This window comes from Vulpes vulpes, chromosome 15 (genome assembly GCF_048418805.1).
Source record: "Vulpes vulpes isolate BD-2025 chromosome 15, VulVul3, whole genome shotgun sequence".
NCBI classification, from domain to species: Eukaryota; Metazoa; Chordata; class Mammalia; order Carnivora; family Canidae; genus Vulpes; species Vulpes vulpes.
Window position 1 is genome coordinate 13540190 of NC_132794.1, and position 16225 is coordinate 13556414.

At 40.6% G+C, this 16225-nt stretch overlaps 1 protein-coding gene across 1 annotated transcript; it reads left to right on the top strand.

Annotated features, from left to right (window-relative positions):
• The first annotated feature begins 12136 nt into the window (after positions 1-12136).
• On the top strand, positions 12137-13054 carry KRTAP11-1 (keratin associated protein 11-1). Its single transcript, XM_025985422.2, has one exon. It carries the CDS (start codon positions 12201-12203, stop codon positions 12660-12662), a length of 462 nt encoding a protein of 153 aa, XP_025841207.1. The 5' UTR covers positions 12137-12200; the 3' UTR covers positions 12663-13054.
• Positions 13055-16225: the final 3171 nt, after the last annotated feature.

Sequence of the window (16225 nt, forward strand, 5' to 3'; positions counted from 1 at the left end):
AACATTAGAAATTCAAACAACTATTTGGTATCAAGCTATGGTCAGTTCATTTTGACCTTGTGAAATTCAAAGCTATTTAGGAGATCCTGATGTATTCTTGGGGTTTATATTCTCAAGTCATCCCTGACTCTGAGTTTTCATTTCCAGGAGTTGTTTTGGGAATCAATCTGATGCATGTTGATTTTGTCAACATAGGGAAAATTAGACCCTTTTCAATAAACAGACAAACACATATACACATGCACACATACATACACACACCCTTCTCCACCATTTGGTGGCCTTTTTCAGGAAGATGCCTCAGCATTACCATACCAGGTTGTCTTATTTCTTCCTCCCCCACTGGCACTCTCTCTTTTTTCTCTGCACCGTCCCCCTTTCTTCCCCGGCAGTTCCTCCTGTGCCGGTGGTAGAGCGGGTTAGCAGCCTGCTGCCTTAGCTTCTGCCTTCAACTGTCCTGTGAGAGTCTCATCTTCTGTACCAAGGAGTTTATCAAAGCAATGTCCTAACAAGACAGTTCTTTAAGAAAAATCTGTTGGCTTTTAGGATAATAATGCTTCTGCTACTGTATTAAGACCAAATGCAAGATTTCAAGGAAAATGTATTCGCTGTGGGCTACTTTAGATTACCTCCCACAGAGCTCTACTAATATTTTCTTGGGACATTTGTTTGCTTTCTACTATCATCAAACAACTTTGAAAATCCCCCAAGTGAAGTATTATTTACCAGTTGAGGAATCTTCTTTCAGAATTTTGGTTTCCAAAGTTTAGGAGGACCATTCTTACCTCTGTCGCCATGGTGGCTAGTGACAACCTAGTGAGCTGGTCTTGGTCGTAGCTATGGTGATTTATATTAAGAGATCTAATCATCTTTAATTATAGCTTATATGGAATTTGAGGATTTGTGTTGGAATCCTGAGTCCTATTCATGGTGGTCCAAAATATGGAACTGTAACTATTAAGCATTTCAAGTCATTTGGGCTCTATATTCATTAATTGCATGTTATGTACATATGGCCAAAAAGTTACATGTGATTAAGACTCTACAATTTTAAATAAATTGAAATTTTTATTTGGCAGAAATCAGACCCCTGCAAATCCTTGACTTAAAGAAAAGAGGAAGGAACATGGAGAATGATTATTTCTTGGTTATCTAAATGTCCCAGGTATTACTTTATTTAGTGCTCACATGAACTCTATGTGGAGGGTCCTATTATCATTTCCATTTACAGATAAGGAAAGAAGTTCTGGGAGGTTACTGCTTTGCTCAAGGTCACACAACTAGTTAAGTCAGACAGCCTAGTTTTCATATGTAATCTTCACAGGAAACTCCGAGATAATTTAGACAGACAGTGGTTTTTGTTTGCTTCATCTAAATTACAGAAATTACCTGGATGAGTGGGTTTTCTGTAATGGAAATCTTAGCAAGGCTCTTGAGAACCTGGAACCAATTTTCCAGAAGTCTCTTGGTCACCCTGAATCGTATTAACTACCTTTGCTTTAACTTGTTGTTTTTTTTTTTTTAAATCATTGTATTGGCTGCTTTTTTAAAAAAAATTTCCCTCTTTTGTTCTTTACTTACTGCTGACTTCTAGTCCCACTTTGTCTATTACAGCCAAGACACTGACATTCACCAGTAGATCATTGCACTTAAGACACCCTCTTAATTGGAAGAGGGTGAATGTTAATCATCTGAATTATTATTATGATATTTTCAGTACCAGGGGTGCCCAGGAGGCTTTTTAATATGGAAATCCACCAAATGATAATAGGAAAAAATTTATTTCTTCCCTGTGCAGTTATAATTTAAAGGTGAAAATAAGTACAATACAGCTAAATGGAATTATTAGTTGGTGTTAAACATTATAACTTTACAAGCTATGAATAATGAATTTCCCCACAGCCTCCTCCTGAGCTGTTTGTAGGAAATTGAAAGCACAGCATAGATACCTCACCATCACTATATATAATTTAGAATTCAGTTTTTTGGATTTAATGTCCTTGAGTATAAGAACAAATCTACTAGGACTAACTCTTAATTTAGTTACCCGTAAGACATGAAAATTACTGCTCCAACTTCAGGAAATGTAAAGTCAACATCAGATTTCGGTAGGTGGCTGATGATTAGGAAGGCTTCTCATCTGTAGCTCGCTTGGACTATATTCCAGTGGGTAATTGGGAAGTGGCACTTTCTTTTTGCCAGATCCCAGAGCCAAGAGTTTACTTTATGTCCCTCTCAGTTTGTCTCCTTGTACTGATCTGTGAGTGACGTTTCTAGTTCTGGGGAAAAAAACCCCACAACAAACCAAACCAACAACCATGAATTAGCAATTGCCCACCTTAGTTTTGAAAATTCTCTGGCTCATCATGCTACTTTCATATCTTTCGGAGGCTTAGGATATGCATCTCTCCTTACTTGAAAACAATTGGGATGAACACGGTTGGTAATGCTCAATGACAGCTTGCTTTCTTATAGTACCTTTTATGTATGAATCACAAAGCCTTTTCTAAATCATAACTCAGTTCTTGCAGCTCCTCAGAGAGGCAGGTCCCATTAACACTGTTTTACAGATGGCCATGAAACAAGTCCAGGGAGTGTCAATAAGCAGCCTAAGGTCAGGCAGTGAGTCAGTGGGAAAGTCTGGGGACCAACTTGTGGTACTTTTGACATGTGCCTCGAATTTGATGCCTTAAGAAGGGTGAAGAATTAATAAATGAGCAAGATAAATGGACATCCACTTGAAGAACTGTTTTGCAATAGGCAATAATTGTTCCGATGAATCATTCAAATTATGTCTTAGCTTAAGAGAATCTGAAATTGCAGAATATTTTTCCTGGCAGCCCACCACGGCATACAATTTTTTGGCAAATTGACCTTTGGGTTTTAGCATTTAAGTTTATAAGTATATAAATGTGAGATCACAGGATCACTGCTAGGATGGTATTTGGTAGTTTCTGTTATGTGATGTAAATAACTAGAGAGGGAGATCTTTAAAATACCCAACAGTAGAAAAATGCAGTGGGAGACACAAAATAATTTCAAGTGATACAGTGTAATATTTGGAGATGCAACAATAAACAATTAAAAATTGGAAGCTACTTTTTTCTAGAGGTCATTTGGTTTGTCCAACCTCTGCTACCCGTAAACCATTTTACTTAAAAGAGGATTATTCTATTTGCTAAGAGCACTTGGAGAAGGAGGGCTTCATTAGACAATGTTATAAAATGGTCTATTAGCAGGATGTATAGCTCTCTGGTGCGAATAAAATGATTTCATCGTTGAGGGAGGTAGATTGGCTATCTAAATTGGGTCTGTTGTCTGCACTTTGTTTAGAGTCACTAGAAGGCCAGGGCCTGCTCCTCAACTGTACACATTAGGCCTTTTAGTTTTGTTAGTTTACCCAGGGTTAGCAGCCCCTGGAGGACTGAGTCAAGTTAGCCAAACCTTAAAGAGACTAATGTATAAACTACACTGGCTATTTAACTCATATGAAAATCAGATTAGCTTATTTGTGCTGGATACTTGGTGCATTTTATTTCTAATAGGCTAGGCCAATTGGAAAACCAAATTAATATCAGAATTCTATTTGAGAGTCCAGTTCGAGAGGTGAATGATCTGAATGACATGTTTATTATGTCTGAAAAAGATGTATTTGCCTAGTGGCCAATAAGAACACCTGCTTGGCTCTCAGATGCCCTGCAGGTCTCTACCCTTCTACAAAGATCACATTACCCTTCAGATGTTTGCATTAGTTGAAATGCAGTTTCTCAAATAATAATTATCATTTTGCCTCAGTGTAGAAGATGTAGATGACAATTTAGTCTAAAGAAAAAAAAAACATTTAGAACCTATCTCTTCCAAAATTGATTAATTCTGAAGATGTCCACACATTTCATTCATTTTATCTCTTTCAGTTTTGATGGATTCAATTAAGCTCTATTTCCATGCCCACCTTCAGATTCCGGGGCAGCACTACACTGGGGACTACTGTTATTCTTGAATTATATACAATACATAATTTAATCCCTTACACTGAAAATTAATCATTGCTTTTAGCTCTTCTTAGTTATTTTTCAGTTTTTTTTTTCTCTTGTGCCCATTTATCCTCCAACACATTAGCTATTTTTGCATCCCTCTTAGAATAGTATCTCTATCTGAAAGCTACAGACTGAAAAGTTGTTTTGGCTGTGGAGCCCCCAGTGGGTTTCTAGGCAAAGAAAGAAAACTTGGTAGCTGTATTAATATCAATAGGGGAAAAGGATGCTGAAGTTAAGAGATGATGTGAAAGATGAAAATGGCTATCTCAGGTCCAGTTGATTCTTTTTCTCTAGGGTCATTTTTAAATCAACCTTTAGTTCTTCTGTTATTTACCAAAAGTAATTGCTGGCTTTAGGTTCACATCATAGTTCAGTAATAGAGATAACTGTGGTCAGAAAAGCAAGGACTGAGCAATAGTCTATGGTTAGTTTAAGAAGACTGAGCCTTGACCTTGAGCAGCCATCTTGACTATGGCTAAATTGCATGTGGGGAAAGACATTATCTTAAAACACAAAAGATACTTGTGTTGTTTCACCCTATCCCTAAATAATAGGAATTCAGTAACAGTAAGAGACATCCTGAGGACACCAGCTCTTAGAATATAAAATTGAGGCCAAAAATGAAAGGGCAATCTGGTAGTTGGGAACAACTCACTCTTTCGGGCATTACTGCTGGTATTGAGTATTTCTAGTGTTAATTCCACCTTCATAATTTTCAATCCACAACAAATTGCAAAGCAATTTCACTGAAAATCTAACACTGCATTAGTTTTCCAAGGGCTGACCTAGATTGGTAGAGTTCCCATAGTTTTGAGTAACGCCTGGGGGTCCCATGTGTCTCACTACTCCTTCTGTTGTGGAAGGCCTTGAATTCACATGTTCTCCATAGATTCTGGAGTTTCATAGTGTTTCATGAGAAATAAAACCAGAAGAAAGAGTATTTCGAGGGGCTGAAGCTACCTGAAGCACTGAGGACTGCCTTTAGCTAGACTCACTGCCTTTGGAGCATACACCTGCAGCTAAGTGACTGGTATCCCAAGGCAAAGGCTTGTCAAACTGGGGAGTCAGAGAGAGCTGTTTAATGCACAGGTACTAATTCTTATAGGAGTCCCCATCACAGGAGATTCATGGAGGTAATGAACCACCTATTCACTTTGAACATTCTAATAATGAAGAACGTGAAATTCAGATTTTCTGAGAGGAAACGAAGTCTCTCACAAAGATTCTAGTCTGGCATCCTGGCAACTCTGTCAGCACAGTAATTTTGATTTCGTGGCCAAAATGACATTTTCAGTCCCATGTACTCAGCTGGAATTTTGTTCCTCCCTCACCAACAAGGAGTCTATTTTGCCTTCCCCTAGACATGAGTCTCTGGGACACCTGTGACAGAGCATGTGGAAAAAGGAATGCCCCATGACTGTGAAGCCCAGGTCAGAAGAAACGCTAAAGCTTCATCCTAATTCTCTCTTCTGGGACTCTGGCTTTTGAAACTAGTCACTATGTTGGAGAAGTCCTTCGTGGTCACATGAAGGGCCACGCATGGGTATCTCAGCTGCCAGTGTCAGGGAGTGAATGAGCTTTCAAGTGAATAAGCCCCCAGATGCCCCATCTCTTCCATGTGTGGGCAGCAGAGGCAACCCAGCCTTGCTGTGCTTTGCCCAACGTCTTGAGCCACAGAACCCCAGGGCACAATAATTGCTGTTTTAGCCATTAAGTTTTGGGATAATTTGTCACAAAGTAATTGATAAGCAGAAGAGAGAGAGGGGTCTTTTGGAATATATATGCATGTGTGAGCGGGTCTTATTAAGTGGTCACATTTTCTGAATACAGAGTGAGTTGAATTTTTAAAAATATTTATGAAACCACTTAAAATATTTATTATTTAGATATTTATTCAACCATCTTAGTACACCATTAAACCATTTAAATATTTTTAAAACACCATCAGGATTCTTATGCTAACATTTTTGCCATATTTTTATATCAAGTTCATCATTATCCAATTAATACTCTTATTTATATTAACTCACTTTCTAAACAAAAAAGCTTGCTTCAGCCTCAACCTATGTAATGATATCCATAAAATTGTGCCTTAGATAATTCAGCCATATTTTATTAATACATTTGAAAATAAATATGTGACAATTAAAAGTAAAAAGTATTTATCCATTTATTACCTAAAATGATCTTGCATTTCATAGTTAGCTCACATCTCACTTTGGGAAAAATGGGTCCTAAATCTTGAAAAACAACTGTGATATCAAACTGACAATAATAATGTGTTTGGGGTGTCAGTTCTTAGGGACTAGCCTATATTGAAATAACACAGTGTGATTGGCATTACTTGGAGGAAATTTTTATAATCTGCACATGATCTAGCTGTGTTTAAGAAATCTTGTAGTTTTTTATTTGCTCTTTACAGAAACTCCTCTGGAAATCCAACTGTTACTTGTTTGATGCTCAGTTTGCATACAAGATTTTTCCTAGGGTTGCATAGATAGAGACATGGATGTTTCTTTAGGGGCTCTGAGTTAGGGTTTAGGACTGTTTTTTTTTTTTTTTTTTTTAATCTTTCAAATGGAAAGTGTTTGAAACATGGTGTCTTGGTCTGATTTCCCCTAAAAGCAGGGCTTGAAATAGTTCATTTGGAAATTTTATTTCAGGGACTGCAGCACATGGGGAGTGACACAGAGGAGGGGAAAGACACCACAAGAAAGTTTTAGCAAGTTGGCCATGATCGTGAACAACTCATGTGCGATTCCAGGGGACTTTTTGGAAGAATTTCACACCTGTCTACCTGGAGTTCCGAAGGTGGAAGGATCTGCCCATTGGTTTGCATTCCCCATTGCTTAAGCATCGATCCACTTCTGGGTGGGCCCAGGGCATAGAGTGGATCGGCATAGGCTTCCCTTGCCATGACATAGAGGAGACACAGGACAAGAAGCAAGAAGTAGACAAATGACCTTGACATGAAGAAGCGGTGTACTGGTGCACCCCCATGGAGCTGGCTTAGCCTGTGCAAGAAAGTACTAAGAAATGGAATGACACGAGTTTGAACCAACCCACAAGAAGATCTGATACACTTGACAAAGATACTCCCTGTCTGGGACTTACTTTTGTTATCAGTCAGAGGACAGCATTGGACTTTAAGACCCAGTTCTGATAGTCTAATTATTAGCGTGAGGTAGTGCTGGCCCACACTACGCTCCTAATCAGGCATATGGGACCAGGGAGGCAGGAATGTGTTGAAAGCACAAAAGCATGGGTGTTGGGAAGGTCACCGAAAAGACATGACCACCGACTGACCCGAGAGCTGGACTCGGGCACTCAGAGTCTCCTCACCCCCTCCCCTATCCTTTGATGTGGGTTCTGCTGTCCTCTCCCACTCCCAGAGGCTGCTTCAAGGACACAGCCTTGAGATAATGATATGGTGTTGAGAACACCTACACAACATGTGTGAATGAACCCGGTTAAGGCCTCTTTATCAACTTTTAAGATTTGGTGGGCGGATGCGGGTACCATTCGTCTTGCTGCCGCCCAAGACAAGCCTTCTATATAAGTTCCCTTTGCTCATTAAAACTTGCTACCTGCCAGGTTGGAGTGGCCCGCCTCACTCTTTGCTCTCTCCCTGCCCTCCGCATTGGGGTGGGGGGAGGCGATTTGGGAAGCTCTGAGAGAGTTGCCAACCAACAACTAGGTCAGCTAGGTGATGCCAAGAGCAGATCTACTTTACACTTCTGTGTCCTACCTAGCTCCTAGCATCCTGATCCTGCTAGGCACCTGGTAGGTCCTCAGCAATCCTGAATCAGGGAAGGATAACACATTTTGAATGATTTGGAGTCTTTTGTCTCAGGCCTATACAAAAACATTACTCATATCTGGTCACAACCGGGTTTACCTCTCATACTGAAAGACTGGGAAGGGAACAATGCCAGCTACATACACATGGGACCCTCCCACATGACAGTGTGTCATACCCCAAACTTGAGATTCTGCTCATTTTTGTTGACAGCACCCTGATTTTGATCCCCAGTGGAGGCACATATGAAAAATTACATGAATTTGCAGACAGGTATCAATAGTAAGAGAATGGTGGTTTAATTTAGGATTTTTCAGCCTTGACACTGTCCTTGGAAGGTTTATTTTTATAGAAGTCATGTAGCTGGTGACTGGTATTTTTAAGTTCTAAACGCAGAAGTTATTTGGCTGGTTTTCATTTGTGTCTCTCACCTTCTGCTTTCTGCCCTCCAGTCCCAAAGACTCAGACGTTCTGTGATTAATGCTTTTTGAAAAGAGTTTGGAAAATAAATTTCAGTTCAGTTTTGTGGTGCAAATCACTCAGCCTTTGGGGGTTCATAATGTCTTGGTTAATAAGGATTCTGGTGATTCAACTCAGAGGTCTGTGTGAAGTGGAGGAAAAAAAAAAAGGCAGAACAATTCAGCCAAGATGTATTTAATTTTTAAAACAGCCATTATGTTCTGTGCTTAAATTTTGAGTTCCTTTTTTATATTTCTTAAGAGATAATGAATAGCTTCAATTTGAGAGTGTGAGCATCCTGGAAAAATACAGAATGACAAAATCTCATTTTATATTTATTAATTTTTCAGCAAGTCCACTCTTCTCCCATTGATGAAGACTAAGTAGGTTTTTTGAACTGGCATTGGTCAACATTATTACCAACTTTGTGATGAATAATATCCTTCTTGCATATCAAACGTTCAGCCTCCCACACATGCTTAATTCATTTTATTCTCAAACGCTTGGCCTTGTAAGTGATTGCTGTGATTCAGTTTTGAATGAAAGAATTGCTCAGTTGCAGCCTGCGATAATTATTGTATAAGGCTTAGGTTGTTTTTTTACAAACGAGAGCAAATTCTCCATCAGTGATGAAGATAATGGGTAGCAGGTCTTTAACCTCTCCTCACCAGCTCTCACCACACCTCCCTCACTTCACACTCTACAGACATGAGGATAATCCTCCTAAGGCTTTTCCCGGAGTTGAAACTTCATGTTGCATGTAACTACACGGTGATAGCTGCTGGCCAGATCCTTCTTACATGCCAACGAAGGGATGATTTGTTGATCTCATTTAACAAGGTTGTAGAATTGTGTGGAGTTTCTTCACTTTTGCAACTTATAGTCAGTCAAAATGATGTGTCTAAGTGGTTGCAACTAAAAATAGAATGCACATGGGCATTAGAAGCTTTTCTCATTCTGCGGTGGATAGTGTAAGACACCAGTCTTAGCTGTTACCTAGAGAGCCTGCCTGCCCTTTTGCAGGTGTCAAATAGCAATCTGTTGAGTAGGTCCCTAAGATTTAATTACTGAATGAAATAATTGATTTGGGGGGTACTTTGTGAGTGGAAAAGACTACTTAGGTAGTCTTCCATGTAGACTATATGTAGTCTATATGTAGACTACCTATGTAATGATTTCAGAGTTTGTGAATCCTGTTGTTTTTTTCCAAAAGGTCTTACAACTCAGACCTACAAACTCAGTTCACTTCTCCGCTGTTGCTGAACAATTAGTTGCAAGTCTTTGCTGTTGTAGATAATTGTAATTTCAAATTGTGGCTCCAAGCTATTGATGGCTCTCTGTCTTTTCCTGCTTGCTTTGCAGTAACCTTGCATTTCATTCTAATGAAGGAAAAATTGTCAAAGGTGTATAAATGAAACAACACATGAAGTACAAGGACAGCAGTGCTTTTAGCTTACTATTTAAAAGTTTTATTTATTTTTTGTTATTGAGAAACTGGAAGAGAAATGAAGACTATATTCTTTGTAGTATCATTAATGGAACATCGATCGATTGGTTCTTTTTAGAACTTTTTGCTGGAGCTTTAATGAAGGCATCTCATCATATTTAAATATACCCAGTGCAGGTTGGTAGTTCATGGCTCTGTCTTACTTGAATCTCAAATTAGTCAAATATAAACTGTGTGATCTTGGAAAGGCATTCAACCTCCCTGAAAGTTAGCTCCTTTGCGTGATATGATACCTGCTCCATAGGGTTGCTGGAAGCATTTAAAGTGATGGAGAATGGAAAGCCTCTAACTCGCTGCCTGGAGGAGGGTCATGTGCACAAAAAAATGTTAATTTCCTTTTCTCCTAAAAATGATGGAAGAGATTTTCTAAGATCCTTTTATTTGCAATTTTCAACTTTCAGTGGAAAAGAGGAATCAGGACAGAGTAATGATATACAAAAATCTCTACCATCTCAGAAGTGTGGCAGTGGGTCCTGCAAACCAAACTTCTGGGTAACCTTACTACTGACTCTCCTTTTTGCTTCTGTCACTCGATTAATTTGCATGATTAAGTACTTTTCCATCGCAGGCAATGAATTCATAGCTGGTAGAAGCCTGTAAACTACTCATCTATTTAAAACAAGGAAGCCAGCCCCTGTGACCAGGGACTCTGACCTTCAAACACTAACTGGGACATTCCCCAAAGTGGGAAGAGCATAGTTATAACATTGTGGAAAGCAGTCATCTTGTTAACTTCTCCCTTGGCCTGAGAACACGCTGCGAGTCACTGAGGGAGAATTGGTCTGATCCCTGGGAATTATAATACAGCTCACAGCACAGCACTGTCTTATTTGGGTGTGTTACTGGCTTCCAATTAGAAACTTGGGGAGCTTCCGACATGGCTTTAGAGTAATGAGTAGCGATGGATGAAGCCTCTTGCAAAGGGACTTCTAATGAGTCCTAACATAAAGCTGTTTACTTTGTGGATGTCTAAAACATAGCCTATCTGTAGCCCTCAAAACTATGTAAATCCTTGATTGTCCCTCTCTCCTACCCGCCCCCCCCGCCCCGCCCCATAAGCCAGTTTACAACACAAGTTTGGTCTTACAGCTGTTTTGATGTAGAAATATCCCTGACAGTGAGCTATGTTAAAGTGGCTTATTTTGCCAGAGGCAGAATGGTTGTGAACAGGTAGGTGGAGAGGATCGGCCTTTTAGGTGTTCAGAATTGACTGTCTTGTAGGGAGACGAGATAAAGGAGAATGATATCCTTATATGGTTTCTCCAGGAATAAAAAAGAATAATTAAATATTATAGGGCACTGTTCACACATTCATCCATCACCAAATACTGACTAAGTGCCTGCTTGTTTACGTGCTCCTCCCCATATCCCTGATGTAGACAGTCCCTTCAAGAGCCTTTCGTTTGTCCACGATAAAAATGCATGCTATCTATATGTGTCTGTGCAGAAAAAAAAAAAAAATTCTTTTGGGTATATTGAGCATCTTGGGAGAAAGACACTGTACCCTTTTAAATTAACATTATAATAATTTTAAAATTTAAGCCTGTTTCACTGGCATATTAATGAGTCTTATGAGTCACTCTTATCCATTGTTATTAGACTAAAAATTTTAGGAATAAAGCTCATCCGATTTATTTAGAAAGGGACTTGGCTACAAACACAGACCCACTTAATTAGTTTCTAATTTGTTTTGCTGCTTGAACATAATAGGTGAGTCCCACTGCCCTCTACCCTTCCTGAATGTGTCTTGCTCTGGTCACTTGATTTATCTTCTGAGCCAGCTCATACTCTAAATCCAGGTCCTTGTGTCCTTTTTCCTGACAGGTGTTCTCATGGTCATCTTGAAGCCTATTCAAGGAGGTTCCATGCCTATTAGAAGCCCCGTTAGCTATGGAAGAGTGGCTGATTAAGTTATACTTAAAACATATTAAGTGCCAACAACAAACCAAACAGGGCGTGGGTTTGTAACGAGTCCTGGCTGGAAGGGAGAGAGTGTGTGATGGTAGGATGGTGGCATGTTTGGTGTTACCATCAGATCGCCACTCATTGTATCCAAGCGAGATGAATAAGGGACAAAGTGTGGGCTGGGATGACCTGTAGCTTTGAAGCTGTCAAGTAACCTTCTTAATCCTGAGACCGAGTGCAGTACAGAAGCCTTGTGATTTAGTTACCAAACTACTAAACTGTCTTTATGAGGATGAAGGCTTCTCAAGACACAATTAACCTAGAGATTCACAAGATGTTCTAAAGCATGCTGGTCTGAGCCAAAGAGGCCAGGCAGACCAGGGCGGAGCCCCACCCACCTGCAGGGATATATAAAAGCTCAGGACCTGAAGGGACATTCACAATTCAGGAGCTAGCTTCAGCAAGTTACCCACTGCTCTCTCTCTCTGGCACCATGTCCTTCAACTGTTCCCCAAGGAACTGCTCTTCCAGGCCGATTGGAGGACACTGCACTGTCCCAGTAGCTCCAGCTGCCACAGCTTCTACCCATGATGCTGACTGCCTGAGTGGCATCTATTTGCCCAGTTCCTTCCACACTGGCTCCTGGCTCCTGGACCACTGTCAGGGGACTACCTGTGAGTCTGCTGTTTGCCAGCCAACCTGTTACCAGCCAAATTCCTGCAGCTCCAGCTCTGGACAGGTGACCTGCTCTCGACAAACCACCTGTGTCTCCAATCCCTGCTCAACTACCTATAGCCGACCAGTCACCTTTGTCTCCAGGGGCTGTCAGCCCGTGGGTGGCATCTCTACTGTGTGCCAACCAGTGGGAGGAGTCTCCACTGTCTGCCAACCAGCCTGCGGGGTCTCCAGGACATACCAGCGGTCCTGCATGTCCAGCTGTCGAAGAACTTGCTAAGTGTGTAGGAGCCAGTGAGCGAATCAAGACTCCAGGACCTGCCAGCGGTGTTTCCAGGCTCGTCCAGCATGCTGCCTGTCCCTGAACAACTCTTCATTGCTGACCACTGTTCTGACTGCCTGACTGCTTGGCTGCTAGCTCTGAATAAGCTGCCTTCGGCAGTCTATGATTTTTCTGGCTAGCACCAAGCTTATTTTAAGGGTTGATCACTGGTGGCGCATATGCCTCTGGATGTTTCCAGAAGCTTTACTCCCCATATCCCAGTCTCTGGTGGTTTTAACATGTTTTGACCTTGCTGCTGTGTCTTCTGGCTTCTGCTTCTGTGCCTCTGAGGAAGGGAACTTGTCTCGCTCTGTATTTTCTCAATAAACCTGCTTACTTGGCATTGCAAATGTACGTCTCAATAGAGTTCTTTATTTGCCAGGGTTTTCGCTGTCTATGAATCATCCTTGCGGATCAGAGTTTGACTTTCTTTTCTGAGCATAGAGAATGGGTTCAGTCATTGTATTTCATGACAAGCAAAGGAATAAATGATATTTTACCTGGTAGGAGAGTCTTTGGACATGTAGTGATAGAGAGTAATGGGTCCTCTACATTTACTCTGGATTTTATGGGTGCACAGAAGGACTTCCATGCAGGAAAAAGAAAAGTTACCCAAGTAGTTTCGGAAATTATAGAGTGAAGGAAGCAGCAGAATCAGAGTCTCAGAGTCTTACTTTACCGGAGGACTGCAGTGGAAAACTCTGTAGAAGATGCCTCCATGATCAGACGAGATGGAGGGAAAGGAGGAAAGGTGGAGAAGTTGTTTTCATGGCATCAAAGGGTGGTTCCAGCTTTCGATATTCCCCTCACCTTCTGCAGAGGTTCAGTAGATCCCCCACACCAAATGCTGGCCAAATGCTCTGAATAAATCCAAGCTCCAGGTATTAGTAAATCTGGGCAGGAGAGACTTAAAAACAAACTTCAAAAACACATGGGGGTTTATTTTCATAAGAGCCCTGTTTTGTGCTTATTTTCCCCAGGAACCAACCCATGTACTGATAAAACAAACCATCTGGACTGGTGGTCCACACCCTAACTCCTTTATTTTGTTTTGTTTTATACACACAAGGTGTGTGTGTGCTGAGAGCAATGGGCACCTTTTCTTATAATGAGGAGCTCAGTACCTGGAACAGACTGATCTGCAACCCCTGTTGTCAGCAAAATGGTTTTCTCATTTCACTCATGGTTTTTCAGAGAGGTACGGATGATTTCTGGATAAATGGAATATTTTCAAATTTTTCCTACTGCTCATTCTATGCTTAGAATTAAGGATCTCTTTAATCAGACATGTTAGGATGTCTGACTCACAGTAATATCTCATTAAAGTAAGATATGGTTTTCGTTATATATTATCCCCATCCCCACTACCTTTATTTTTTTATTTTTTAAAGATTTTATTTATTCATAGAGAGAGAGGCAGAGACACAGGCAGAGGGAGAAGCAGGCATCATACAGAGAGCCTCACGTGGGACTCGATCCAGGGTCTCCAAGATCACACCCTGGGCTGCAGGCAGCGCTAAACCACTGCACCACCGGGGCTGCCCCCATCCCCACTACCTTTAAAAGCAAAATTCTAGGTTTCAGATACATTCTGGTTTATTCTAAAATATAAGTCACCAAGGGAACCCTTCATGGTTGCTTGAAAACTGTTGCTTACATGACTGAGATATAGTCATGTCACATATGATCTGGAAAATTCGGTTTTTTGGAGGTTGAAACATTATTTAATTTTTTTTTAATTCTTTAGCTTTCTAAGCTTCAATATAAGTTATAAGGATGAAGATGCCTTCCTTTTCTTTCTTATTTAGATGGCTAATCCTCCTAATAGATCCATGTATTAGCAATTTGTAACTACAGGTTTTATGGGCTGCTATGAATAAACTTTTGCTTGGGCAATTTATTATGATGGTGTGAACATCCAAAGATGATGTAGCTCTCCTGCCAAGCGGCTTCCTTGCCTTTATTTCTGTTTGGGGAATTGTTCTATTTGTACTTGAACTTTGAAAGTTCTATTCTTTGCTTCATCTCACAAAAATGATAAAGTTTCTGTGTTTGCCTTTGAAGACCATCTTTTACAAGACAGGGCAATGATTTCTTTCTCTTCTTGGTCCGGGGCAAGAGAATATGTATGTATGTATGTAATATCCCATAGCTGTGGGGAAGCAGATCCAGGGCCTTTGGTTCAAATCCTTGTTCTGCTGCTTGGCTGCAGGTTTGTTAAGCTACCTAAACCTTAGCCCATCTGTCAAATGGACATGATGCTGGCATCTCCTGCCTCTGGCTTTGGGAATAAACTGAGGTAACATGTGTGTCTCCTAGCTATCAGCTGAGGCATCCTACATTTTATATTAAAGTGAACCTGGTGTTCTTGGGGCACCAGAGTGGCTCAGTTGGTTAGGCATCTGCCTTTGGCTCAGGGCATGGTCTTAGGGTCTTGGGATCAAGCCTCAAGTCAGGCTCCCTGCTCAGCAGAGAGTCTGTTTGTCCCTCTGCCCCTCCTCCTGCTCTCTCTCTCAAATAAGTAAATAAAATCTTAAAAAAAAAAAAGTCAACCTGGCATTCTCAACTCCTCTGGCTCTTTCGTAGAAGTCCTGGCTCCTCCTGGCATCTCTGAGGGGTCTGAGTCCAGAAGCTGGGAGGAGTTGATTTACTGTTTTCTTTCCTCATGCCTTTGGCTCTGAACTTACACTTTAGAAGAATGAGTTCATTTTACAGGTCTTCTGATTCCATAGTCTGTTTCTGTTCAGACTGTAATGATTCAGACATCTTAGCACTACTTCTTTCCCTTGATGTCCATGAAATCCATTTACACAGGGCATCTGTGTTTCTAATAGACTTTACAGAAAGTTTGAGACCTAGATGGCATTTATATTTTAGTGAGGGAAACAACTTAAAATGTAATTTTAGACATTAAGAAGTTCCTGGGCCATTGTCTCTGGATCATTATCATATTCAGTTCAGAAGCAAACCTTTCCTTCCCTCCCTCCCCTTCTCCATCCCACCCTTCTTTCCTCAAATCCCAAACCTCTAATATTCCAGCTTCTGTGCTAAGTGTTGGCTATGTGGTGGTAAAGAAAACCTCCGGGATTCTTGCCCTCATGAAGCTCATAGCTGAGCTTGAGTAATTTCTGTAGAACTTTGATATTTTCTTCTGTATCTTCCTCTACAAATGCTTATCAGTGCTTAGCAAGGTGCTGTATTACATAAGTAGGTTCTCTGAAAAGGGCAGGTTTTTTCACCTTTTTTCATATATGATGCTTATTAATATCACAACTATGATAAAATCTGAGAATACAACCAACCTCTGGGACATTTGGCTATAAATCCAGAGCCATAAACTTGTGAAAGTCAAGGGAATGTGCTGGTAATCAATCAAATGGCAAGAATAAAAGGTTGACAAACTGGGATGTGGACTCAGACTAGTGCCCCCTAAAACAGCACTCTGCCTTTAGAGAAGGTAGGCTCTGCTAGAATATCTACTTGGTCTCTATATTTTTTGGAAACTACCACTCCTGCTTGGG